The sequence below is a fragment of the Xiphophorus hellerii genome, chromosome 13, assembly GCF_003331165.1.
Source record: "Xiphophorus hellerii strain 12219 chromosome 13, Xiphophorus_hellerii-4.1, whole genome shotgun sequence".
Classification (NCBI taxonomy): Eukaryota; Metazoa; Chordata; class Actinopteri; order Cyprinodontiformes; family Poeciliidae; genus Xiphophorus; species Xiphophorus hellerii.
In genome coordinates this window covers 16,649,669-16,677,116 of record NC_045684.1, presented here as the reverse complement: position 1 = coordinate 16,677,116, position 27,448 = coordinate 16,649,669, and the positions used below count along the sequence as shown (strand labels likewise).

Sequence of the window (27,448 nt, the reverse complement as noted above, 5' to 3'; positions counted from 1 at the left end):
TGTCTGAGCTTCCACTCCCTGTCAGCTTGCAGGCATCTGCACACAGGCGCACGCGTTCGCACAATCCCATTTCTCGGGTTCAGGAGCACAGAGAGAAGACAGAAAAAAGGCATTGAAAATTCCCCTGATCCTCCTTTTAACTGCATTTACATCCCCCCTTTCTCTGAGTGACTGTGTTCCGACCAAAGCAAGTACGAGAGGGAAAGCATCTTAACGTTACTGCAAGACAACACGGCTCCTGTTCCCTGGTGTGCGGCGCAAAATGCCAGTAATGGAGGATGGAGAGGAAGTGGAAGAAATACAATAAGAGATGAAAGAGAGCATCCATCAGCTCCTCTGAGAACAGCTACTCCAAAATTACTCATGTTCACACAAATGTACACTACGTTTAAAAGCTTCCATGAGCACACACGGATTTGATTTCTTCCATTTAACGAACAGTTGGCAGCCTAACTTCATAACCCACTCTTTGGTCATTGTAATCAGATATCTGTTATTGATTGCCTTCAGCAAAGATGCCAGGAACCCTAGAGTTACCTAGGGATCCATCAGCCCACACGATCTACGAGTATGGCTCCTTCCTTCGAGCTTTTGGCGCATTCATGTAGAGGGATTGTTATAACGCATTGTCCTCAACCGACTTGTTCGCTGATTTCCTGGAATCCGTCCAGCTATCCCCCTCTCATCCAAAGGAGTACCTTGCAATAACAGCTGCAGGTAACCAAACAAACACTTGACAGAGGCTTGCCAAAACACATAATCCCACCCAACAGTGACAAAATCTTTACAAAAAAATAACTCCAAATAGTGGGTGATTGTTTGTATTGGTCGGTATTTTGTAATACCTGTAATTGTGCCAATTGGTTAGACAGGCATTTCTCTGCCATTTGAACAATTTTGTAAAATAATAAAATACAAGGACAACTACAGTGCAAGCAGCAGCGCTGCAAAATGCCACATTTGCAACTGTATGAAACATAAGTCTTGCTGAGTTAAAACGACTCTCTCTCTCAGTGTGTGAACGAGCACCGAGGGGCTTTTTTTATTCAAGAAATAAAAAAGTCAGCTTTTCAAGAAGCCAGTTTTTGTGGAAGCTCCAACAAACATGCTCAGATTCAAATAGACAAATAAAAAAAAATCTCATCAAAAAAAGATTGAATAACAAGCACACAATGTTAAAGAGGGCAAAATGTTCTTGGTAAGGGGGAATCTCACTTTCTCTTTGTGGGGAATGCAGCCAACATCTTGTGTGAAGGGGGGCTTTATATGAGAGAATGGGAGGAAGGTTTCGTGGAAGGCTTGGTAAACTCAAAAGGGATTAAGAGGGTCAACTCAATGAAGAGTCAATGAGGTGCTCCTGAATAGAGGGTGATTGAGTGAAACACACACCCACGCAGACACCCCGAAGTCCCACAGGACGTCCTCTGGCAGCTCTGCATGTTTGCATTAACTGGTACAGAGCAGTTATGCCTGAGAGAAGAGAATGTTACACATAAAACAAGAGATGCAAGCTAAAACAGGTTAGTGTTTTGTCTTTCATCATAGGGTACCAATTACAGAGCCTTGCAAGCATACTGTATACATTCTCCATGAAATTTTCCATGTTTTGTCACCTCACAGTTTCTAACTGAGTGTATATAATTGGGATTTTTTTGTGAAAGGTCAACATAAATTAGTACATAATTGTAAAGTGGGAGGAAAACAATGCAAGGTTTCCAAATTGTTACAAATAAGAATCATTTGTATCCAACATCCCTGAATCAATGCTTGTAGAACCAGAAGCTCATTAGAGAAATGTCTCTACAGGTTTCCAGTCTCACAGCAACAGATTTTTCTGCTCATTCGTCACAGAAAATTAAAGCTCAGTCAAACTGGATGAAGAGTGTTTGTTGGAATATGGTCCGGTCTTTGACTGGGCCATTGCAATACATGAATATTGTTCATGTGAGAGGATCACCTTGTTGTAATGCTTCCAGGTGAAACTCCTTGTCAAGTCTTTGCAGCCTCAATGAGGTTTTTCTTCAAGTATGATTCTGTATTTATTTGCATCCATTCTACTACCAACCCTTTCTTTGCAAGAAAATTTACCATAGCATGATGTCCCCACTGCTGTGTTTCTTTTTGGCGTGTACAGGGATAAGAGTGATATTTGTTCTTTGCCACAAAGTGTTTAGCAGATAGTAAACTTTAATTGCATGCTTTGGATTTTATTTAGTTCAATCCAGTGAAGGGAGCGACTAAAATGCACACCACTATGCGTCCTTTTCATTATACCTTACACTTATATTTTACTTTGTGTTGAAAGGTCACAGAACATCGCAGTATAATAAATTCAAGTAGAACAATGTGGAGCAGGTTGCGAATACTTTCGAAACAAGCTTCCATATCACTTATCTTGCAAACTACTCTGTCTATGAATCTTTGTATGTGTTTGTGAGCGAGTGTGTATGTGTGTACACAGCCTACACAAAACTCAACAACACAGAGTTTACGCCCCAGTGGAGGCCATTAGTAATTCCCTACCCAGCATGCTGGGAAGGCATAGTTTGGGAGAAATACAGGCAAAAAGGCAAAAGTCTAGAGAAGAGCAGTGGAAGGGAAGGGTGGGGTGAGACATCAAGGGAGGACAGAATCAAGAGAAGATGGATGAGAGAAAGAGACAGTCAGTGACAGACTGGCACACAAACACACACACACAGATGGAAAGATAAATGAGGAGATATTCTGGCAGTGCTACATAACACTGAGAGAAAGGAAAGGGAATATCAGGGCAAACGTCAGTACTCTTCCTTCCTTTTTTGACTGACCAGAGATGGCCTCGACTTTGGTACGATCTGATGCAACTCACCAAAAACTGTCTCCATGCTGTGTAACACAGTCCTAGTTTAGTCATCAAGCCACTGAAGGGGAATATGTTAAAACTATCAACAAAAAAAAATCAAGATTCTTTAAAGGGTAGCTAGAAACTTGCGCCAATGAAGACCTTTAAATGAGATAAGAGAGGAGAGATTCACCAAATGGTTACATTATGGAGGAGTGCTGAAAGTACAGAACTTTAAGATGTACAACTATGGAGGAGCTGCAGAAAGGACAACTCATGCAGGAGAATCTGTGGACGGGACAACAAAGATGATTGGCAAGGAAAAGGTCATGGATAAACCAAGTGGAGGACACAGCAAACATGTGGAAGAAGGTGCTCTTGTCAGAAGAGGCCAAAACTTCACTTTTAGCAGATGGTGAAACATGGTATTAGCAAAGGTGGGGAAGCATTTCTCTAGAGGGGACAGAAAAGCCGGTCAGAGTAAACACAGCACAATCTATTTAGAAAACCTGTTAAAGGCCCCAAAAGTCTTCAGCCTGAGTTGGAGGTTCACCTTTCACCAGGAAGCAGACCCTACGTATACAGTCAGAATGAAGAGGCTTAGATCAAAGCTGAGCTTAGGAGAGGACAACCTAATGAAATCATTAAGGTGGACGTGTGAAGCAGAAAGTACAAAGCGAGAAGATGGACGTGTCTGTCAGAGACAAGAAGTAGCTGATAAGGATGTCTCCTAGTGGAGAGTGCTCTGTTGGGGTGCACCCACCTGCACTTCCCCCCTCTGGACACACTACCTCCGTGAGCACATATGTGCGGCTGCAAGTGAACAACAGCTCTGGAGGAAAGGGCGGCTGCACACGGGCTTGGCCTTTTGTGTGTGTTGATAGGAGTGAGAGAAAGGAGACAGAGCTGCAGAAAGACAGCCAAGCAAGAGGGAGAGCAAGTCGAAAAGGTGCAATAAGCAAAGGAGAGAAAAAAAAGCAAGGCAAGAGACTCCCTGTGTGTGCTGCAGGTCCCCAGCCATCTGGACCACTCTCTTCCCTCCCCCCTCGTTCTCCTCTTCCCTCTCCTCCTCTCGGCCGACTGGTGCGCTATTCATGACGGACCCATTTCACCTTTCAGCATGTTACACCCTCTTGCCACAATACATGCTAATGAGGTAGAACAAATGAGTTTTCTGCTGCGGGTGCATGCATGTGTGATATGCTTTCAGCAGGGGCGTGCGCTTGTGTGTGTATGTGGGAGGACTGGTTGCTGAAATGTTTTCCGATCTCTGCTTCCACAGCACACACTTGAATATTGTATGAACTGTTAATGTAAGTGCAAGAACTGGTTTTGCTTTCTCAGGTGAAGAGAAAGACTAGCAAGTGTTTACCAGCAGGTGAAATGATGCAGGCTTTGACAGATGCTTGATTTTTTTCTTCCCCCCAGTACTGCAATCCTGTCATCACACATCCACTGATAACAAACAACAAGACATAGTTTCATTCCACTCCAGCTTGGGCGATGTTGACACTTTTGATGGCAAAGTGGACAGAACATCGAATGGAGAAGAGGAATAAGTGTGCATTTACGGTTTTCTGAAAAGAGGATGACATGAAATGAATGGGGTGCTTGATTTGTCACAACAATACACAAGACACCACAACTGACACTGGCAAGAGAAGTGCAGACAGAAATAAAAATAGAGGAATCGAAAAGGAGAGTAGCGTTCCAAGGGCGAGGAGCAACACAGTGCCCATCGAGACAGGAAAGGGAAGCAGAGAGGAGACATTTAAGAACAAATAAAAGCAAGGAGGGGATGGAGGAAAAAAACATGTGCAGCAATGTGGACAGATTTTCTCAAAATTAAGCCCTCACCTGAGAAGGATCTGCGATTCCTATGTCGGTAGGAGGCGCTAGTGATACATCTGTAGCCCTGCCAGCTCCCTCTTCCCTGCCTTCCTCCCCCCACTCTTCCTCCTTCCATAGTGAATCGTTGTGACAGCCTGGCTTGGCAGTCATAATTAACCAAGAGCACCAGCTAGTGTAGCGCTCCGCAGTGAGCCCAGCTCACAGTGGACTGCTCACGGGGAGAGCTGCCACCAGGCACGACAGTCACTCTAACGCATGTCTGATCACTGGTGTGTGTTCCTTCCACACCAGACAATCGCTCTGAAACAGATGCTGAATCGTCTGATTTCAGCAGTGCCTCATAAAGATAATACGTGGCGAGAAGGCTTCCTTTTCGCTTATTTTTGAAGTACCTAATCGTTCTCATTGCTGAAGATGGACACTGATCAGTGATTAATTTCAGGATATGTTTTTGTACTTGTCTTAAGCGGAGTGATTTCAACTGTATAAAGAAACTTCCTTTAATTTGTTTATAGGAAGCTGGAAATGTGTTGCAACTCGTCAGTGCTAAAGTAGTGCCACCCATCTACTTCTACGGAAGTATTTAAACCAAGAGCTGATAAAGTACAAGCTCCACGTCTGTTAAGCAGCTGAATCTCAGACTGTGTCTGGAAAACTGTTAGTTTTTTCTTGTGCTATTTTCAGTCAAATTCTGTGATAAAAGAATATTAATTAATGTCTACATATAAAACATTTCTTCTGCAGGAGTTGTGGTACAAGTTGTGTTACTAGTTATTTGAACATCCAAGGCATCAGATGAAAGAGCTCAGTTCCCCTCAACAAAATTAGTGTTCTGTCGCTCAAAATTTACCATAAGCAGTTACTAATGGAAATGATGGCACAGCTCCTTTAACTAGCACAGCAACAGGAACCAAGTCATTTCTGGCTCCCCTCCCGGCCCCCGGGGCCAAGGGCCCTGCCCAAGTCAGCACACAATGGGCCGGGAGAATGAGAGGAACCACTGGCCATCCAGAGATAGCCCTGCTGGTCAGGAACCAGAAGGGGAACCAGAAGGAACCTGAGAAGGGGGATGGGGTGGGGGCCTGGAGGGTTAAGAGGGAAGGCCAAAGAGGATGGGAACCCAGATGGGTGGGGTTGGATGGCTGGCTGCTCGGGGTCAGGATGTGTGTGAAGGGGACAGTGTTTGTGTCTGTGTTTCAGACTGGACTGCGCTGTGTAGATAATTGTCTTGTTCCCATGCACGAACATGTTTCAACTTGTTCACACAGACACACACGCATACACGTTTTTCAATGTCTTTTTTTTTTGTCAGGATGTTTTTTTATTTTCTTTTAGGCGATACAAGCTGAAAGTGTGCTTTTAGGATGGAAGGCACAAGAGGGGATTGAAAGTCAGTGGCCCCAGTACCCTTGAACCTTATTCTAAATTTCTTGGCTCCCTCCCCGATTAAGGTAGGAGACTTTTTCTGTTGCTGTCTTGCACACCAAACAAAAACAGAGATGGCACATGGAAATTCTTTTTAAATACTGAATTACTTAAGACAAAAATAAAAAAACTGGTAGTGATCAGTCCTGCCTCTGGTCCTGTTTTGAGGAGATCTGGTAAAACACAAGCATTCAACATTCAGTCTGTTGTTTCCATGACAACAAGTGCAGGCCATAGTATTAAAAGACATTTATGTTTTCTCATTCTATACATGTGCAGCTATTGCACACATGCAGTGCAAAAAAAAAAATTCAAGAACCTGGCATCCTGTTTTTGATGTTTTGTTTAAAGAATCAGTGGATTTTGTTGTTATGCAAGAATACTTGCACAAATGCAAAAACAGCTGAAGTTTTAAAATATATAGTTTTTGTTTACTGTGATTGTCCCTACCATCTTCCGCAGAACTAGACTCAGTGTAGTCTCTTGGCCAACGACATGAGTCGAATCACTTCTCACGAGGTCCCCCTCCTGTTCCCAGGCTTTGACTCACACCAAACCAGTGACGTGCGGTGAGATTCATAGCTGGTGAGGCACTGACTTAATCATAATCATATTTACAAATATAGACCCCCTGCATGTTGTCGTTTACATAAGGAAATTTTGTGCATGCGGACAACGCTGGAGGCCAAAAGACTATTCTTTTATATGTCATCCATAGCCGCGCTACCGCAGTAGAATAATCCCGTAGAATAACTCAATCAAACTTGGACATGTAGATATTATTAATTTTGTGCTGTTCTCCACAGCAAAGGAGAAACCGTTAAAGTACAACTCAAACCCACTTCTTTCTCGCTCTCTGTATCAGCACAGCTACGCGCAGACTCGTTGCCATAGCAACTGACAACACCCCTAAAAAAACACTGAAATATTTCCCACACAAAGAGCAGAACATCCAGTCTGTTGCAGGATTATGGTTTTAGGCTTAATGGTTATTTTGCGATTATGAATAGGTGATTGCTCTGGTAAGAGGAGAAAACTATAAATATATCGTTGCGCTGTATAGCTAGCTCGCTGTTACAGTCTCTTACTCTGCAGTTGTGGAGTCACAATGCCTGGGATCATGAGCGCCCCCTGCCATGAGGGAAGAGAACTGCCTGCCTCGCCTCGAATCTGTTCTCTGCCATTTCTGATCGCTCCTCAACACACGAAACACGTTACACACACAGTTGGTGACAAAAAACACTGTACATTATATACATACGCTAAATCATGGAAAATCAGTTCATACATGAAATGTTTTTTAACCATTTTATTGGTGACATACAGACAGGAGGATGCTCCCATAGAATGGCAGCCAGTGCAGTTAGCGAGAGGTTGCGCAATCCCAAGTGAGGCTCAGCTCGCTGCTGCCTCACCAGCTTCGCTTCGAAGCATTTGAATGGGAAAATACAAAAATTCTGCGATTTTGAAGAAAAAAATGATCAGAATCGGTTAAGCTAAATGAAAAATAAGAACTTTATAGTACAAAACACAGGGTGAAAATAGCAATATAAATTATTTTATCATTATTATTTTTTCATGATGACAGGTGAGGCTCTGCCTCATTATCACTGATCATTCCACATATGGCTAACCATTTGCCACTAATGACACTAAAGATAACATCTGCTTCATAGCTTCCTCTGGGCACTTAAATAGAGAAATCTCAATTTTTTATGAGTCTGGACTGAATTTGATAATATCAACTTCAGGATCTACGATCTTAAAATGAATCAAACTTGAAATGGACACAGATTTTTTTCACACACAAAAAACAAGCTTAGATGAATAGCCATAGATTTTCCAAAAACTGTGCTGAAATCTCGTCTTGCCCTCGAGAACCTAACATCGTTTTCATAAATTGTAGTAACTATTTGACTGAAAATATACATCAAGTGTGGGCATTGAGCATGGTAAAAGTCTATCTAACAAACAAGATAAACTATTGGCATGTAGAAGTAAAATGCAAAGTACTTGTAATATAATATCCTGGCAAGCATTGCACCCAAGCAGTTCTTAGCATTTGAAATATTGCACACATCAAAACTGTAATAATGGTATACATATATTTATGAACTCTGTCAAGGAATTCATATATATAAACTCCTTCTCAGGACTGATCTCATGTGTTACATCTTTCAAACTCCAAAAACCTTCCAGACAAAGATGTAGTTTCACATTATATGCTGTCTAAGATCCTGAAAAGCAGAAGCTGCAACTGCATCTGAGGTCATATTTTTTTTAAGTTAATGGTGTATTTTGGGGATTTCCGTCTGCCTCGTTTTTTTTTTGTGTGTGTGTCTGTCACGTCTCCCTTCTCCTTCAGCTGCTCAATTCTGTGGCTTCTGGCATCAGTCCGCAGCAGTTTAGAGTCACTCACAAACATACACGCGTTATTCCCGGTTTCTCCATTTCCAGGGTCGAGTTCTCCAGCTGGCACCGGCAAACAGGCTGACATCAGAGCTGCGCAATCACACAGACCTCGCTCACCCCATGTAATAATGTGGTTTTGAAACCGAAACACAACAATTCCACTTTGGATAGCTCCCACCGGCCTGTCTGGGCACTGCTACATAAAGTCTCTCATGCTTAAGTTTGTAGTCCACAACAGCTACGGGCAATGAAAAGCAGAGCTGAATTACAGATGAATTCACATGGAAGTATTTAAATCTTTAAAAAAATGTGATAGACTTATGGTAATGGCTTTAGCTTATAGTAATTTGCAGAGGTATTCATTACTCCTAATCTCTTTTATACTGGGACATTACAACCACAAACTTCAATGTATTTTGGTGTTATTTTATGTTATACAGCAATACAAAGTAGAACACACTACTTATACTGATGGTTAGGGATCTGAAACTTGAGGCATGCAAATGCATTGAAGAAAAATATTCTCACATCATGATGCTGCCACCTCTATGTCTGAAAATGGGGATGAAGTGTTCAGGGTTTTGCTTTAGGACAAGAGTTACTTTCTTCCACATGTTAGTCCCCTAAATGGCTTGCGGTAAAAGGGACTTCTCGTATGTTTTTGTTTTGCCTTAAGGGTAAGATTTATGAAGTTCATCATTAATAGAAGAGATGTTGCTGCTTGTCAGGTGGATCTCTGCAGTTCTGCCAAAACAGTTACCATATACTGTTTTGACAACATATGAAAAAAGTTCAAAGGGTATGAATATTTTCTCAAGGCACTGAGGCCTCCATCTACTTTTCCCATGTGATGGTTATCTTATTTTTCCCAATCTTCTCTCTACAATCCACCTTCCCACACTTTGTCACCTTTTCCCCTTCTCGCCGATCTCTACTTCTGCACCCCACCCCCAGCGTAATCACAATCTAATCCTCTGCAATCAGTTCCCCGTGAAGATACCACCCGCTTCCAACAACAACAACATCAACAACACACACGTACACACACACTGAAGCAAACAGAGGTCTGCAAAACACCAAAAAACACCATGCAGGGATAATCGTCTAAGTGGCTGGATCAGATAATTATCAAACCTCTGCTCATTCGCTTCAACTTAAACCACCTAAATGATTTGTGTATTCAAACAGGAAATACACCAGAGCAGAAAGTTAGTGGGTAATATTTGTGAGCGGGGGATTCTCAAAATAACATGACTGAGTATCGATTTAATTCTCCTTGTGGGATAATGACAAATAAATGTGGGACCAGGATAAACTGAGGCATGTTACTGGTTGTAAATATGTGCATGTTGGGATGTGTGTGTGTGTGTGTGTCTTCCAACCTCAATCAGCTGATGACTCAGTTTTGTTGTCGTCCTACAAGGCAAAAGCCTGGGGCGGTGCACGACTAATGCATTAGCCTCTTTAGCAATTAGGGGCATCTGTCATGACTCTGTACATGTTTTTGTGCGACTGCATCTTGTAGCCTTGGGCAAAGAGGCAAATACAAAGACTCTTATTTTAGCCAAATACACCAGGCTGTATCCCAGACACAGAGGCTTTGGTGCAGATGCTCGTAGTCTGCAGCTGAATTTAGAGCAGCTTTTTACAAACTGCTTTTCTTGTTTACCACTATGTGAACTAAAATCTGGTTGCATATAAAAAAAAACTCAAGCTTTGCTAATACTATTACACCTATTTGAAAATGTGTTTGTTTTTTTTCTCACTCTGATGAAGTGGTAAGAAATGTTGCAAGCTATGGTTGTTAAAGTGCATTTATTTGCCGGACTGTGTTGTGTTACAGCAGCAACACTGATTTAACAGAACATAATTGGCAGTAGGAACGAGCTCAGCACGCTTTTGTTAAGCGACTAAATTACAAAAAAAAAGTAGGACATGGGTATGTGGTGGAGTAGGAGTGTACATATCCTGCATTCATGCATAGAAGAAACAGCAGCAAATGTAACTGGTGACTCATGCCTGCGTGTGTGTGCGTATGTGAGTGTGCAATCTCGTCTGTTAATAAGACATTCCACGCAATTCTTAAAATATTGTTCACCTTATCAAGCACACAGCGATGCACACCACCTTACATGGTATCACTCAAAGCACGCTCAGCATGCCTTCATTCTTGATTGACAGCTCTGCCATATGGTGCTGGGCTGCGTGGCTTTGTTTGCACATCCAACTTCTGTTTGTGAGCATGCAAGGAGACCACTTTGGTGACTGCATGACTGTGTATCCATAATGTGTGTGCATGCATGTGTCGGTTAATGTGTGAGATGTTTATATTTGAAGAAATCAAGTCGCACTTCCACCAAAATATCCAATCTTCGCACAACTGTAAAGTATTTCGTGGATTAGACAGTAGTCTTTGTACATGAAGGATTTTATGAGATATTTCAAACAGAAAATATTGAAATCACTTTGCAGATTTCCTGAACCAGTCCTTTTGCCACTTAAACTTAGGCATGTATTGATACAGAGTCCAATTCCAATGGTTCATTTAAATTAAGCTTTGCTTGTACAAAAGTACAAATTGATTAGTTTGGAAACATTTTCTATAACAAAAAGCACAAACAATCATTAAATGTAAATCAATCAACAAACTTATGGTAAAAAGGTCAGCTGTGAGTAAAAATGAGCTAAGCAGCTTGATGCAGGCTCGCTAATTCACCAGCTGATCAATTTGTCTGTTACTCCAAAATGGTAGAACAAAAGGTTTGTCTTGTGCTATGTGATCATTTACTTTATATATTCACTAGTGATGGGTCCGGCAACACCGATGTGTCGGCACATGCGTCTAGCCCACAGACAAAACTCCGTGTCGGTGCGCGTATTGCTGTCAGCAGGTCACGTGACCGATACAGGAACTGTTTCGAAATGACACTGGCGCGACAAACTGTGTTTATAAGGAAGCGAATTTGTCAACGGGATGCATTTGCCAAAAGAATTCTTGATCTTTTACGGTACAGCGTCAACTATGGAGCCTCAAGGCAAACGAAAGGTTTCGTAGTTTGGGACCATTTTGATCTTACATCAGAAAATAAGGTATTGGTTGTCACTTCGTTGTTGTTTCATCCGGGTCTTTTCAGTTTCTACTTGATCTATCTGAATCCAAATTCAGGTAAAATTGACTCTTGGTTTACTTTCATTTTATGTTCTGCAGGTTAAGTGTTGCATATGTTTGACAGAACTGTCTTATTTAAATAAATCCACATCATCAATGCTGAGGCATTATAGGGCCTCAGCATTGACGCCCTATTGAGTCCCATTGAGTCCCAGATACACCTAGGATAAACTCAGGTATACAGCCATTCTACAAATTACTCAGTTGCTTTTTATAAATTATTTCATATAAATGTATGTTTTACCTAATTTTTTCTACAGGAGGAGAAGCTGTGTCAAAAAAAAAAAAAAAAGCGTAACAGACTAAATTTCAAAATGCTGGAAAAACTTTTTTTTTTTTAATGAAAATTTGTGCGGAAAAAAACAAAAAGTCCACAAGCATCCTCATTCTAAACACGTTCACTTAAATTTTCACTTTATGGTACATGTTCCCATTATTTATTGACTGTATCTAAGAATATAAAATATATTTTGAATTTAACTGAACATGACATAATACATTATATAATATACAATAAAATACAATGAGTTAAATCTTATTGTATAGACTAGGTCATCAAATCAGTCTGTCAACTACGTTGCCTGTAGGGATTTTTAATGTCCAGCAGGTGTCAGTATTCAGTAACACAGTATCGACACAGTTTTGCTATGGGTCGAAATGCTTCATGACGCCTCATTTACCCATCACTAATATTCACTACAGCAAAAATGTGTCAGGCATATATTCTGCGTTTTGAAATAAAGCGTATTGAAATAAGTCAAATCACTTTAAAGTTAACTTATTCAAACTTTAAGCAATCAATATCTTATAAAATATTTTTACAGTAGTGGATAATTGTTGCTTTTCTGTTTTATATAAATACAGTTAAACTTTGGTGTGTATTTGTTAAACTTTTTACTATAAAACTGTATTACTTTTTTAGAAAGATTATAATAAGTAATAAGATTTGAAAATCATCATGTAGAAAATCTAACACAACTCAGGGTTTATCCCGGTGTATTATAAGCCTGGCGGGCCACCAGGCTTCACTTGTGCCCCCAGCAGGCAAAGCATTGCTCACCTTTTTAAGTCTTTTTAAAATGTTTGCATGTTTTAAGACTTTATAGTGGGCGTTCAGGTATTAATCTTGCAGTCTTTTAATAACACATAATTATCAAGTGATAGTTTCAAATTTCTTGTCAACTTTAAACATTTTTTTAACTCAAAAACAAACCCTACCGCTCAACCACCAGGCTTAGCAAGTTTTATGGGGGAAACATTGCGACTATAACGGAACTCGAAGTTTGTGCTGGAAATGCGTTTAAATTATTAATTTGTAATTCATTTCTGTAATAAAATATTCATGCAATTTTTTACTCTTTACTTCGTAGAAGAAAGCCAGTGAGTGAAAACAGGGGTAATACAAAAAATACTTAGAGAATAGGGGCTTTCCTCTCACTGAAGCATCCTCAGCCTAACATCTAGGCAGTAATTTGTTCTCTCACAGGGGAGGCATAAAAACCAGAACTCCAAACTCTCTGCAGTTATGGAAAAAGTGAAGATTGAAAAAAAAAAAAAGCCGAAATACTTTATCTCTTTCTAACTGAAAGTTATTACATTTTCTGAATGGTATGACTTCCTAATGGATAGCATATGTGAGTATGTGCACACAGAGAGAGTGCAGTAGTTGAGGTTAAGCTAATAACACACGCAGAGGAGAAACTGGGAACCCGTGGTTTATAAAGAATACTTGTTTCCCTGCCGCACTGAAAACCAGATGTTGATAAAAAGACATTGGGGTGGGGGGAGCAGAGAAAGGACAGATGGACAAAAAATTATAATCTCTCAGGCCAAACATCTTAAAACATCTGCCAAAAAATCCAGAACCTTACAGGAGAAGATGGATTTATGTTCTCCTTCTTTTTTTTGTGTTTCTTCTCTTTTTTTAGTGCATGAAATTTCACTGCTCCGTGAGAGCCTTTTTCAGTCATCCACGCCATGCCTGTTCTCTGTGTTAACAAGCCTCAAAAAGTTACGACGAAATCTGGAGCTGTTTAGCGCTTGGAAAAAGACAGATTCTTCCACAAATGGCTTCATCACAGCCGAGAAGACCAAACATGGCTGTGGACGGAGTCAGACAATGGCTCGATCCGGTCGATATAAATCCACGTCATGCCAACATAGTCAGCGTGAAACACAGTTGATGTCCAAGTGAATAGTGCATTGCAAAAGTACTCATTCCTCTCGAGGGGTTTTTAAAGGTGCCTCAATAATAACACATGGCCTTCAAAGTTTCTTGTAAATAAAATCAGAACATTTTCCTAAACCTTAGATCAAAACAAATGCAACCAGTTCCCACCAGAATCCATCTAATCCAATTGTAGATTCATTGGAGAGCGTCAAAACAAAATAGTGGAAGACCATGGGGAAAGCATCATGCTGTGGGGAAACTTTTCAGCAGACACAGAGAAGCTGACCAGAGTTGACTGGAAGATGAACGGAGTTTAAAACAGGACTATACTGGAAGGAATCTGTCATAGTAGACATCCCCAAACTTTGCCTGTTCACAGGCAAAAGCAAGTGGACATGCGGTTTACTTGCTCATATGTTCATGTTGGCTCACATGCTTGTCTTTCTTCTCTCTTTGACTTCCTACATCTCAACTGCACAGTGGCTACATTTGCTCTGAAATAAATCAGCTCCCATGCTCAGCTCAACATCGCAGAATTACTACAGATGCTTATTGTTAACTTTGCCACTAACTGGGGAGTCCTCTGTGAGAGGATGGAAAAGACTTGAGATCAGATTGAAGGTTCGTTCCACTTGCATCAGGAAAATGTTCAAGCTCTCCATTGCATTGTGTCGAGATTCTGTCGATTTCTCTAATGAAATCCAATTCAAAACAGATAAAAGCTTGTGGTTCCCACAGAAAATGTGCAACAAAACAAACGGTACGGATACTTTGAAAGGCTCTGCAAGTAAACAAATGCATGTTGTATGTGAAAATTGAGCAATATGGTTAAAATTCAGCAGGGAGAAGGAACAGATGTTTTGATTAAAGGGTTGTCAATCACAAACCCATAAAACATATCAGATGATGCCCGAGATCCTAGCCCAGAAAGATGTAAAGATTTGTGTTTTTACATGCTGCAGACCAGTAAATAGTTGGTCTGGGTGTCTGTTCCACATATACACATCGGCTGTGAGGCAGCTCTTGAGATCTGTATCGATTCATCAATACAAACCCACAGCTTCCCACCTTATCTCTTGTCCTACTGAATTGCAACATCTTTTCAGATTTCACTAGAAAAATTCAGTCTTTTTCTTCCTGTGAGGCAAAAAATAATAAACAGAATAAATAAACCAATAGAAAGAACTGAGATTGTTTTTACAGGTGAAAATGCCTTCAAATATCAATTTTATTGAGAACAAAACGGAGTGTAATTTTGCGGCTATTACAGACTGCATCGACTGCGAGGGAACAAATACTTAGTAGGGTGGATGGTAGTGATTCAGACTCATGAAGGCTGGATGGGAAGAGCAGGGTCCGCATGGGGACAAGATGCACTATAAGTTAAACAAAATGGGGCTGTTACTTGGCCCCATTTTGAGAAAATGGAGCAGCTCTTTTCATATCTTTATTTAACCCCCACTGTCCCCTTTCCCCGCTTTCCCTCTTTATCTTAGAGCCAATTTCCAAAATGGCTCTTCCTTCACATAATTGACGCTTGCCATTTATCGTTCAAGGCACCTGCTGTCGGTTTGACAACAAGACAATCAGATGGAGCGAGCGACCATCGTCCTATTGTCCCGGTTCCTGGTTTGTCTGTGACACTAAGTGACAACAGCTGGAAGCCCTCGCTCTTCCGACAACACCCATCATGCAAGTCAAATGCAGGCACAAAAGAAAAGGGCTTCATTATAGTGACTATAGTGGTGCGATTTTAACCAGCAAGAAGAGGAAACAAGGATTTAATTGTGTCTGCTGAAGGTGGATGAAAGGCTCTGTTGTCTGATCTGGATTTGAACATGTGTGTTAAAGCACAGGGCAAACAGCACTGCTATCTGCAGATGCTGCCGCAGATCTCTGAATGCAAACCCTCTTGCATCTCTCCTCTTCTTCCCTCTCGACGTAATTGACTGAACATGTCAATACTTGGAGGGATAAAAACAGAGCCTCCATCGTCTGCATCTATTGATCCACACTTCTCTTTCTTTCCCTTTCTGCCTGTCTGCTGATCTTAATTACACTTCCTTTTACCAGGCTGGCCAGGGCAGCTGCCCTTTTCATAAAGCTTACCACTCATCAGTGCTAATACATCAAAATTAATGAGAGAAAGCGGGCCTGCAAAGACAAAACATTCAATACTAGGTGGATTTTAATCATTTGAAACAAAGAGAAAGTGATTCAGAGTTGATATCTTGACCATCACACATCAAAGCTTGGTGTCGTTAGAATAGCTAGAAAAATAGCAGTCGCTGTGTGCACACTCAACTATGCAGCTTAACTTTTAGATTTCCAAAAGGGTGCCAATATTTCTACATCTGGCATGTTATATGAGAAACTGGTTGAAAATTCAAAGTCGTGTTATATGTAGGCTACAGCCTTGCTGTTCTCTATTGAAAGTCTTGCTCTCTCTTACCCTGAAGTAAAAGTAGACAATGTCTCAACATATTTCTAATAATGTAAGCAACTTTCACAGAGAAGAGTGTTGTCAGTCCAAAGTTAACATGGTGAATTCGCGAATTCAAAAAGATCAATTTTCTAAGTTTCTGATGGTTATCTGATTGATAACCAATTCTGTTACTTTTTCTGTGAATCTCTAAAGAGCCTCAATGAACATGTTCTGACTTTCTCTTCCTTTCTTTGCTACTTTTTCTTTCTTTACCAATTTGTTTTTCTCCTCTGTTTCAACAGCTCTCTGCCTGCGCTCGCCAGTCCACCTCTCACAAAGCACAAAAACAACTTATAGTCAGGTTTTATGGAGTGATAGGAAGGCAGCCCTGTCCATTCTACAACAATTGTTCTCCCATGAACGAGTTAAATAAAAAAGGTTTCCTAATCGCCCAGTTCCACAGCTCACGCTTCCCATCAATCACGGCTGTCTGCGCTTCCTTGGCATTTGTGTGAGGCGTCACGTTCCCACTGTCTGAGCTTTTAAACGTCTACTGAATCGAAAAACAAAAGCCGTTACACACTGCACCAAGGTAATCTCCTTCCACATGCGCTAGCATCCTTTTCTTTTCGAACAAATCTCTTTCAAAATATGCAAACGGACACTTTTTTCCCTCCCCTTTAGCCCCCGGAGCCCCCTCCCTTTTACCTGTGGCTAATCTATAAATGTACGTCGTATGACAGGTGAATATTGAGGAGCCTAACGATAACCGGTAACATCTTCACTTTGCCGCCTTATCGCCACTTCACATCGCTATGAAGCGCCTATTCAATATCATCACCTTAGGCAGAGAGCGGGGAGGTACACACTTGTGTGTCTGTGTGTCCTTTTGTAATCATAGACACCTCTGTGTGTGCTTAAATCACACGCAACCACGCGCACACACACAATCACATCCAGTGGCTTATCTCCTGAAATAAGAAAAGGGGCTTGTCAGGATGGCACATTGTATAGGCGGGTGTTTGTGTGCAAATGTGTGTGTGAGTGTGAAAGGCAATGTGCATTAGGGCGATTACAATATCAGCCGGCTCCAGATGGAGGCAGGAAAATAAACAGTGGATGAGAGTGCAAGCGAGCTAAGGGACAGACATCGTGCGAGGGAGGCTAAGAGAGAGATTCTGGATGTGTGTATTGGGGTGTGTGGGCGTGTGTGTCTCTGTGTGTGAGGAGGGTTCTGCTTGTGAGTGATACAGTTAGAAAAAGTAAAGTTAATTAGCACCTCAGTTCCGGTCTATATCCACTGAACAGAATGAGGAGTAAATGTGAGACAACGCGCATGTTTATATGCTCCTGAACACATCAATCAGAGAGTATTTAACTCTGGGTGAGAGAGATGCAGGTAGCAGTGGAGCTAGAAGCCAAAAAGACCACCAGCCAAAGTTCTTAGTAAACGAAGCAGCTGCTTTAGAGCCTAAGAAAACAATAAGAGTATTAATGCTACAGAAGTTAGATAGAAATGTAAATGTGTTTATACTGATACATAAGGACAAGATAAGATGGACTTAAAAGGAAACTGTGTTTTCTATGATACGTTAAGGCTTGTTTGCATTCTCTGAAACTGGAAGTATTTTCATTAAGTTTCAATGTTTTTTTTTTCCTTTTAGTGTTAAAAAAAATGTGTAATGCCTGAAACTTAAAACATTACATTTCACTCGGTTCTGGCAGAAAGTACTGGTGGGTAAACAAGTTAATGCTTTAGGAAGTAGCTTAGCTGTTTTTACGCTGCCTTGCTACACTCTTCAATAATCATAAACTGTAGAAGTGAGAACAAGCTTTTTACACCTAAGTAAATATCAGGAATATTAATTGACCTTCCAAATGCTGTGGGTTTAAAATCACTTTGCAGTGATAAAACATAATTTAAAAGTTATAATCCTGTTAGATAACTCAAATTTTCTACTTAGTATAAACTTCTAAACTCTCCAAGTCAAAACTAGTTTTTTAAAAACTAAATCTTCAATATTTTCAAGAATCCACATTTTCAATATACAAATCATATGAACTGAATGTTAGTCAAACAACAAAAATATAGGTATTGTGGGACTAGTACTACTTTGAAGTTGTATATTTTAATGCTAACATTAAATTTACAGTTTATGCTAAAAAGAAGCTAGTTAAACTGTACAAATTAACAACAAGACATCTCACACAATTACAATTCTGATTTGGACCTTACACAGTCTTGGACCACAACTTTTTGTCATAGAAAGAGAGAGCAGGATTTTTGATAACAGGAAGGCTAACACTGTAGAGCTGTAAACTGCCTTTTTGTTTTCTCCTTTTGGCTTTTTAACCTCTGTCAGTGTGGTTTGGAAATGTTGGCAGCATTTTGGAACTCTCAGAGTTAGAAAATACGTTATTTAGGAAAAATACGCAGCAGATACTGCTGTTTTAGTAATGGGTTTGAGTTATACCAACTCCACAAATGCTACAGTAAGAGGCTAAAGAAAACAAAAATAAACCATTTTGTTTTAAAATAGTAAAAACTTGTTTTTCAACAAATCCCCTCTCACACACAATGAGACTTCACCTCTGCTCCTGATATAAATAATTAATGGCCTCTAATGGCAAGAAGGCTTTAAAGAAATACTTCTATTCTCTTCTCATAGCTTATATTTATATTGTGAAAGAGAAGAGTCAGCTAAAATAGTTATCAGAAGGTTAAACTTTTACAAAAAAATGGAAACAAAAATATAGTTTGCTAATATTTCCCCTCCATGTCTCCACTGACCTCTTCTTCTTTTTGCCCTATGAGCCTCACGTAATCTGAAGTATAAACCCGAACAAGGCTAATAAAATCAGCTGATAGTTCTCGCTGTTGACACAGACAGAAAATAAGACCCCATAAAAGGACCAAATTACAGCTACAATAAAAGAAAGATGGGAACGCACTCTCCACAAACGTCACAGATACTGGTTTCACAAGCACGCCTACACACACACACACACACACTCTTACCTGCAGCCCCTTTTTTATGCCACTGCTGCTCTTTCACGGGTGATGAAATTCAATAAGCAGAGAGAACTGCCCTCTCACTGATAACCATCAATGGACTTATTGATCTACAGTGGGACGGGGTGTGTATGGGAGCACGCGCCGTGATTACATCTATAATTCACTCTGGGACTTGGTAACAGACGGCTCTGAATAATAAGAACAGATCTATACATCTCGAAGGAGTGCAGAGAACAGTGGTTTTAGTATCCAGTTCAGCAGCTGACATTTGGCCCTCCAACAGCTCTCCTACGTCTAGCGGCTTTGATGCTTCTTCCGCTTCAGATGCTTTAATGCTATTACAATTTATGCCTTCGATTAATAATGTAATTTAAATTGATCTGGTTTTGTTGAGATATGCTATCGCTCACCTGCCAGGCTGGCATACAGACGACTACGAGAATGATGTATTTTCCCCCAAAAAAGCAAACCTGAATTTAACAACACAGACCTGCTCTTGAAATCACAAGCACAACCACAAACAAAGGACTTTGTGTTCCTAAATGCTAGAATCTAAAACCAAATCCAAACACAAAAGATGATCACACAGGCAGAAGGAGAGCGTGTGATGCAATCCCAGCTGATGGAGAAAAGCTCGCAGGCTTCAGGATCGACTGAGTCAACATCCCTTATTCACCATGCAGCAGACCTGGACCGCATCCAAACGTCTGTATGTCACACTTAAAAGAAGCGCTTTGTAATTACATCACAGTGCTGTAGCTTCAATGAGACTCTGTGCTGCAGGGAAAAATGTGTGCATGTGTGTGTTTTTTTCCCTATTTTGAAATAATAGTAATTCATTGTTTGTTTCTGAGATCTGAAAGGCTTGTTTGGATTCAGCGTAAACAGCTAGAAATCTATTAGCTGTGGTTAACATCAGAAAGCGCCAAACAAATAAGGGAAGGGGGAGGGAATGTGAATAATCAAAGCGAAAGGAATGTGTGTGGGGCTTATATGTGTGTGTGTGGGTGTGGGGAGGTGGGGGGTACTGTGTCATCTGCACAGCAGATTGAGTGCAGGCGACGGCAGTCTTTTTCAGCATCGCTTGCTCGAACTGCCAGCCGGGGTTTGTGTTTGTCTTCGAGTGTGTGGCGAAGGCGAGAATAAAATGGCTTCCATCATTCTTTTCTTTTCTTTTTTTTTTTTTTGCAAGGCTGTCCGCATGTGTGTGAGCAGTGGTCTGATGCGTTTGACCCTGTAGCCTCTTAGTTGGAAGAGGAGGAGGGACGAAGAAGGAGAACAGGTGTGAGGCAGGCTGGTGGCTGGGCAGATGGCCCCTGGAAGATGCTGCAGAGGCTGGACCACAGAGCAGCATGGCTTTAACGCGAGCCTCTTTTCTGGGTGTAAACACACTCACTTTCGCACGTGCAATCACAGCACTACTCATTTACTCTCCCGCATCATCACCGGCTCTGTTCACCTTTCATTTACCGCCTCGTTCTCTCTGCGTTTTGCGTGGAAGCACACACGTTTCTCCACACACCGTGCTCACTTTCTTAACTCATCCAGACGTGGAAAACGACACCAGGTTTCCACAGTGAGTGGGGAGTCCTTGTCATAAAAAAGATGTCATTTTCAATAACAGACATTTTTCTTTGCACATGTGGCCTAAAATTATAGATACATCAGCAAAATAACATTTGAATAAATGTGTATTATTAAATACATTTGTTCAAAAATATCTTTTAACTCAACTGCATAATTAAAACGAGTTAAAAACTTTGCTGGAGACTTCTTGTCGCGCATTTAGAAAAAGAAAGAAAGAAAAAAAAAATCCACACACAGTTGTGTGGTTCAGATATTTTTCTTCCTCTCAAATCTGAGTCGTGAGAAAGTGTCTGCTGTATCTGCAGCCGGTTGAGCCAGAGCCGCCTCACGCCCTGTAAACCCGCAGGTCTGCGCTTTTCCGAGCCGGAGCAAAAAAAATTCCCACTGGAGGAAAAAATATAGAAGGCCAGTCTTTAATTTCAAGACTACGCCACTTCGTTAAAAAAAAAAAAAAAAGAAAGAAAAAAGTGAACGAGAGGGTGAGATAGAGGCATAAAAAAAGAGAAGGAAGGAGCGCTTTTTATATGACAAGGCAATAGAAAAGTTCATATGGCATATTGGAGAAGATGCGCTCCGAGGAGGAATGGGGAGAAAAAGAAGGATTTTTTTTTTTACACACATTTTAATCTTAAAGCAGAGAGCAGAATGTTGAATTTGTTTTCTAAGCAAAATATCAGCTAAAATTGAATTATTTCTGGAGTGAAATTAATGCAAAATGATAGTAAAAGAAACCCCCCAAATATATATTTTCTGAAAAACATTAGAAATAAAAGCGATAAATCCCAAACTGAATGCCTGGAAGGCTGCTAACATCAACACCAGTGTCACCATTTAAACAAACTGTAATTTATGGAAATCTAATTATCTCCATTATATGAGTTATGCCTATTGGGTGCAGCCTTCTAACCGCAATAATCCTAATTTTCCCAAATCATAGTGAAATTTATCATGTGGCCAGAAACTCTTTGTTCTCACGAGCACCAAGTAAACCAGACAATAAAACACCAGTTTGTTTATAGGACATAACCGATGTAATCCGGACCAGAAAAAGCAAAGAGATCTGCTCAAAAAGGTGTTTGAACAAAAAATAACGAATCAAAATTAAACATTCCCTAAATACTTTTGAGTTTGTTTTACGGTAATTTGCGACCATCAGAATAAAAATAACGACCACTTACACTGAAAGGAGGCAGAAATTCCCACCATGCGGTACGGCGGTGTGTGCGGGATTAATAATTTCCAGTCTTTTTCACGCGGTGATCCGCCGCCTGCGTCGGGGAGACGAAAACTACAACGTCCGGCCAGCTCTCGGGGTCTCCTCCGGATTCCTTCCAGCGGGTCAGAAATGGAGTTGGAACTCCCTCAAACAGGCAGAAAACAAAAAGCGCTTCTCGCGAACAGGAGGGGTAAAAAAACGACCACTGGAGAGATATTCAGGGTGGGAGAGCCGGGCGTCTTTTGGAGAGGTGAGGAGGAGATGCGAAGGGAAGATGCTGAAGACAGCCGTCTGCTTTCTTTGTGTTTTTTCTTGTTGTTGTTGTTGTTTTCTTCCCACTTTCTTTCAAATTCCCATAAGCGTCTGTGTCGGAATTCCAACCGAAAGTAGCTGTTTTTGGGGGGATGAGAAACGAACCCTCGGTCTCAGCGCTCGGGCTTGTTGTATTTCTGCGTCTCCCTCAGCGTGGGGAAGAGTAGCGGCGCTCTGCCTCCAGTCGGCGGTGCGCAGCAGAGCCAGGTGGCGAGGGGCGGGACTGAAGAGCTGCTGAAGAGGAGGAAGAACAGGAGGAGGAGGAGGAGGTGGAGGAGGAGGAAGAGAGGCCAGCAGCTTGCTTCTGACTGTCCTAAAACAGGTTGGAAAAAAGCAGGGTCAGAGTAAGTCAACGTGTTTATCATGTGGACTACCTGAAGCTATGTTTTGATTTTAAGGGGGCGGGGACAAAACCTCTTAGTCGATTCAAGGCAAGGTGTCAAAAGGTAGTTATGGACTCGTATACACAAGTTCACTCCGTTTTTAAACCATTGAGCTATTTACATGCTAGCTTCAATAAGTCTCGTTAACTACTGCTGATGTAGCATCTGTAATTACAGAGTAAGAAAAATGTCTGAAATACATATTCCTAATTTTCACTTTAGAACCACATTGCTTGCACTTTGTTAGGATTTTATTTGATGGACCACCACAAACTGGTGCATCATTGCAAAGAGGAAGGAAATAATCCATGTTTTTTGTTAATAAAAACTCTGAAAGGTGTGGTGTGCATTTTTGTTTGCTGTATTCTGAAGAGCCAGATATGTCTCTGCCAGCTTTGCACATATAGTGACTGAAATCGTTTCCTATTCTTCTCTGCAAGTAGTCAGAATGATTACTATTGATGTTAGGAATTGACAAACGTAGTCCCACAGATTATCAGTGGGACTTCAAACTGGATATTTACTGCCACATTCAAACACATTATCTGAACCAATCCAGTCTGACGTTTTTTTGTGGCTTTTAACTGGTTTTCTTCAAAAGATTGTCTTGTATTTGAGTGGCTAGCTTAGCTTAGCTTACCTGCTATAGCTGAAAAACATCCCCTCAGCATGATGCCGCCACCATCATTCTTCACAATTGGGACGGTACCTTTAGCACAATGGGTAGATTTTATTTAATTTTTTTGCTAGCATTCTACATGTAGGCCACAGAAAGTTTATTGTTGTTTGCCAGGTCGCCTACATGGCTTGTGTCAAACTGCTAATGGAACGTCTTCATTTCGACAATGGCTTCAGCTTCTCTCCACTCTCCGATAGAGGACAGATGTGTCGGAAGCGTGACCAGTAGCTCCACTGCCCAGGCTGTGCGTCTCTCCAAATCCTCCAGAGTTACAAGGACCTTTTGACTGCTTTTCTGATTAATGCTCAAATTAGACTGCATGGCACATTTGTTAGGTTAGACAGTGCTTAATAAAAAAACTGACTATATATTTATATTACATAATTATATAATTATAATCCCTTCATCATATTCCAGTGATAAGTCAATGAAATCCTGGCTTGCCCATTTGTTTTAAATCTGATCTTTAAAAACAAAAGGATTTGTTTATAAGCTTAAATGAATAGAAATAAGTAGTACCGTGTAAAAAAAGAAAAAAAAAGTTACATTTTATTCCAGGCGTTATTCAGAGGTGCTGTTTGGGCTTTTTTTTATTTTTTCCACTCATGAATTTCTAGTGACCCTTGGATCCTTCTCTGGAGTACTTACACACATCCCTGGTGTTATAGACCAGAACATACCAGCCAAATGCCTGAGTTCACTGCCATGGGTGAGTGTGTGTGTGAGAGAAAAAATAAAAGATTTGGACTGCATGATGCATGTTTGCATTTCTCTCTCACACACACACACTCACATCTTTCCCTGTGCTGAAAAGGCCCAGGCAGGCAGGCTGGCCCGCTGTAACCCAAGGCAAACACTTTCTCCAGACCATCTGGAAGTCATCTCGCCCACAGAGCCAGTGAAAGCGCAGAGCAGAAGCTACGTTTACAACTCAGTGACAACAACCGGTCCTCTTGAATTGCATGGCTGAACAAGTTACGCACCACTGTCTGTTCACAACATATCAAACATTTCATTGTACTCAATTCACTTATACTGACTGGTTCATTGGCCGTTAGATCAGAATCATCTAAAAAAAAAGCTAATTCCATCATAAACAAAGTTCTCTGAATAATAAAGGGAAATAAGGTAGTTTTTGTTTTTTTCTCCTGTGTACAGTATGAAAGAAGAAAAAAAAAAGACTTTTCAGTGCACCACTGATGTGGAGCACACTGTTCTCTCAGTGCAGTCTCTGTGGGGAAGAGATGATGCCATTAATGGTAATTGTTTGCAATTGTGTCATGGTGCATTTCTTTCCATTTCATCCTTCTCCTTTCTTCATCTCTCCTTTGTCGTTTTAAAGAGCTCAGCTTGTAGGTTACATTACAAGGCAGAATTGATCGATGTAGTCTCTAAATCTCGACCTGCACTTACATGTTCATGCCTGGCTCCTTTTGTCAATTCCTAACAAAAGGCAGTGCGCCACAGTGCCTTGCACAAGTATTATCATTAATCCCCCATTCAGATTTTTCACATTTGCCTGCATTACAACCCCAAACTTTGGAGTGTTTTCTTTGGATTTTATGTGATAGACTAACACAAACTAGTGCATAATTGTGAAACAGAAGGAAGATAAGGCATGGATTTAAACATTTTGGCTTGCATATTCATTCCCAGGATTAATAATTTCACTGGAATCACAGTTGCAGGTCTTTTGGGGTATATCTCTCTATCAGCTTTGCACATCTAGAAACTGAAATTCTTCTCTTTAGAAAAGCTCTAGCTTTGTCAGGTCTCAAGGAAGAGTGCCTGGGAGCATACTTATGCCAAAATTCTCTATTGTTCAAGCTGAATTTAGGTTTAGGCTTTTTTAATATGATCTGAACCATTCCAATGTAACTCAGGCTATAAGTCAAGCCTGATTTTTGCTGGATGGTGAACCTCCAGATCATTTTTCGCCAGTCTCTAATGTGTTTTCTTCTAATATTGCTTTTTCTATCACTTCCCCTGTCCCGCTAAAGAGAAACATCCCCCCAGCAGCATGGTGGCAGCATGATGCTGCCACCACCACGTTTCACCATGGTGGAACGTGGTGGTGGTGGTCACACATGGCATGGGAAAAGTGTATTTGGGATGTTTTGGTCTCATATGAGCATACCTTCGTTCCCATCTTTGCTGCATTTCCGTACTTGCAAATGGGAATTATCTTGCCCTTCTTTCAACAATTAACCAGAATTACTCTTCCATTACGTCCACATTTTTTTGTGTTTACGGTAATCGTATGAAAGGAGCTCACGTGTTTCAGATAGTGTAAAATTTTCAGAGTCGTGCATCTTTTTCCTCCCATTTCACCATAATGTTCTACTTTGTTTTGGCTAATCACAAAAATACCAATAGAACACGTTGAAATTTGTGATTGTAATATGACAAAATGAGAGACCGGATGAGTGAATACAATCACCGAGTTTACCATGAGTGGAGTAAGAGGGACTACTGAATGACATGACTGGGAAAGCAAACGAGACACAACACAGGAAGTAATGCAGTGATTGGAGAAATATGGGAGAAATATGTCACTCCTGAATTGGACACACGAGAGGCTGAAATAGGAGCAGAGACAATGTGGCCCACTCAAAGCAAGCGACCTAATGTGGGAGGAGAAAGCGCTGTAACTGTGAGGATGCAGTCACTCCTCACCTATTTGTGTCCTCTGCTTCGCTCCCAGAGAGCAAGTCTCATGACAATCGCAGCGAAACATCTTGACAGCCGGAGGCACAAGGATAGGCGTTGAGGAAACCTGCAACGGGAAAAAAAGAATAGGGCAATGATCTGTGTATGTGTGTGTGTGTGTGTCCTGTGATAATGGTGTGTGAGAGCAGGAAACACACAGTGCCTGTTTTTGCTGCAGGGTTCCTGGAAGTCAGCCTCCCAGTGCGATCGGTGGCTCTGACACTCGCATATAAACACACACACAAACACACGCACGCATACAGGATACCTCGCCTCTGAAAGGGAAAAACATGCTGTGTCTGATACATGTGGACACAGACAAGCAGACTTCCTGCATTTTCCCACCTACTGGGCGGCCACCTGTAACACATTCACGGGCACATGTGCAAACACACACAAACACACAAAAGACAAGTATAAGTTGAGAGTTGACAGTAAACAAGTGCCACTCAAATCCCTGTAATTATCTGTCATTTAATCAGCATTGCTAGAGGCTTAGCAGCCCACCATCAACATCATCAGCGCTGCTGCTGACAAAAGCTGGGGGGTTTAAAGAAAGAGAAACAATTAAACCAAACCTTACCTGGTGTTGAATGTCTCTGTGCTTTCTGACCTGTGCGGAAAATACGCAGGGAATGCTTAGGCTTACCGACCATACACACATAATACAGCCAGGTAGTTACAAAAAGCAAAACGATGTTTTTTGTGTAATTATTTTAAAAAAAAAGAGAAATTACTAACCATAAAAGATTTGACTTATATTCCCTGAATCAGACATAACGTAAAATGTGAAAATTTTGATAATTCTGGAGTTTTGCTGTTGAGCAACTTGGAGTTGGGGCTCGATACATTTTCTGCAACAGTAGTTTTCTCATTGCTCTTCTCCCATAAGGCTTTGACTGGTGAAGAACCAAGGTAATTGTCTGCAGAGTCTCTCCCATCTCAGCTGTTTGGAAATCGTTCAGCATAGTCAGAGTTGTCCTAGTGCAGGGGTCCCCAAACTCGGTCCTCGAGGGCCGGCATCCTGCACGTTTTAGTTCTCTCCCTGGTGGTAGTAACAAGCTTTGCAGCATGTCAATGTTCTTCTTAGGCCTTCTAACGAGACATCATTGGATCCAGGTGCGTTAAACCAGGGAGAAAACTAAAACATGCAGGATGCCGGCCCTCCACGACCAAGTTTGGGGACCCCTGTCCTAGTGTCCTGTCTCACCGGTCTCCTTCTTGCACAGTTACTCAGTTCATAAAGGCAGCCTGATGGGCAGATTCATACATG

The 27,448-nt window shown here is 41.1% G+C and overlaps 1 protein-coding gene across 3 annotated transcripts in view; it reads right to left on the bottom strand.

The window, feature by feature from the left end:
- The window catches only part of runx1t1 (RUNX1 partner transcriptional co-repressor 1), a 74,286-nt gene extending 51,599 nt beyond the window's left edge, over positions 1 to 22,687 (bottom strand). The window contains exon 1 of one of the 3 annotated variants that reach the window (XM_032580834.1): positions 22,055 to 22,687. In XM_032580834.1, the coding sequence (XP_032436725.1) occupies positions 22,055 to 22,082 (28 nt within the window). In that variant the 5' untranslated portion in view covers positions 22,083 to 22,687. The remainder of the gene's footprint in view (positions 1 to 22,054) is intronic. The other 2 variants (XM_032580835.1, XM_032580833.1) reach the window with 2 other exon arrangements.
- Positions 22,688 to 27,448: the final 4,761 nt, after the last annotated feature.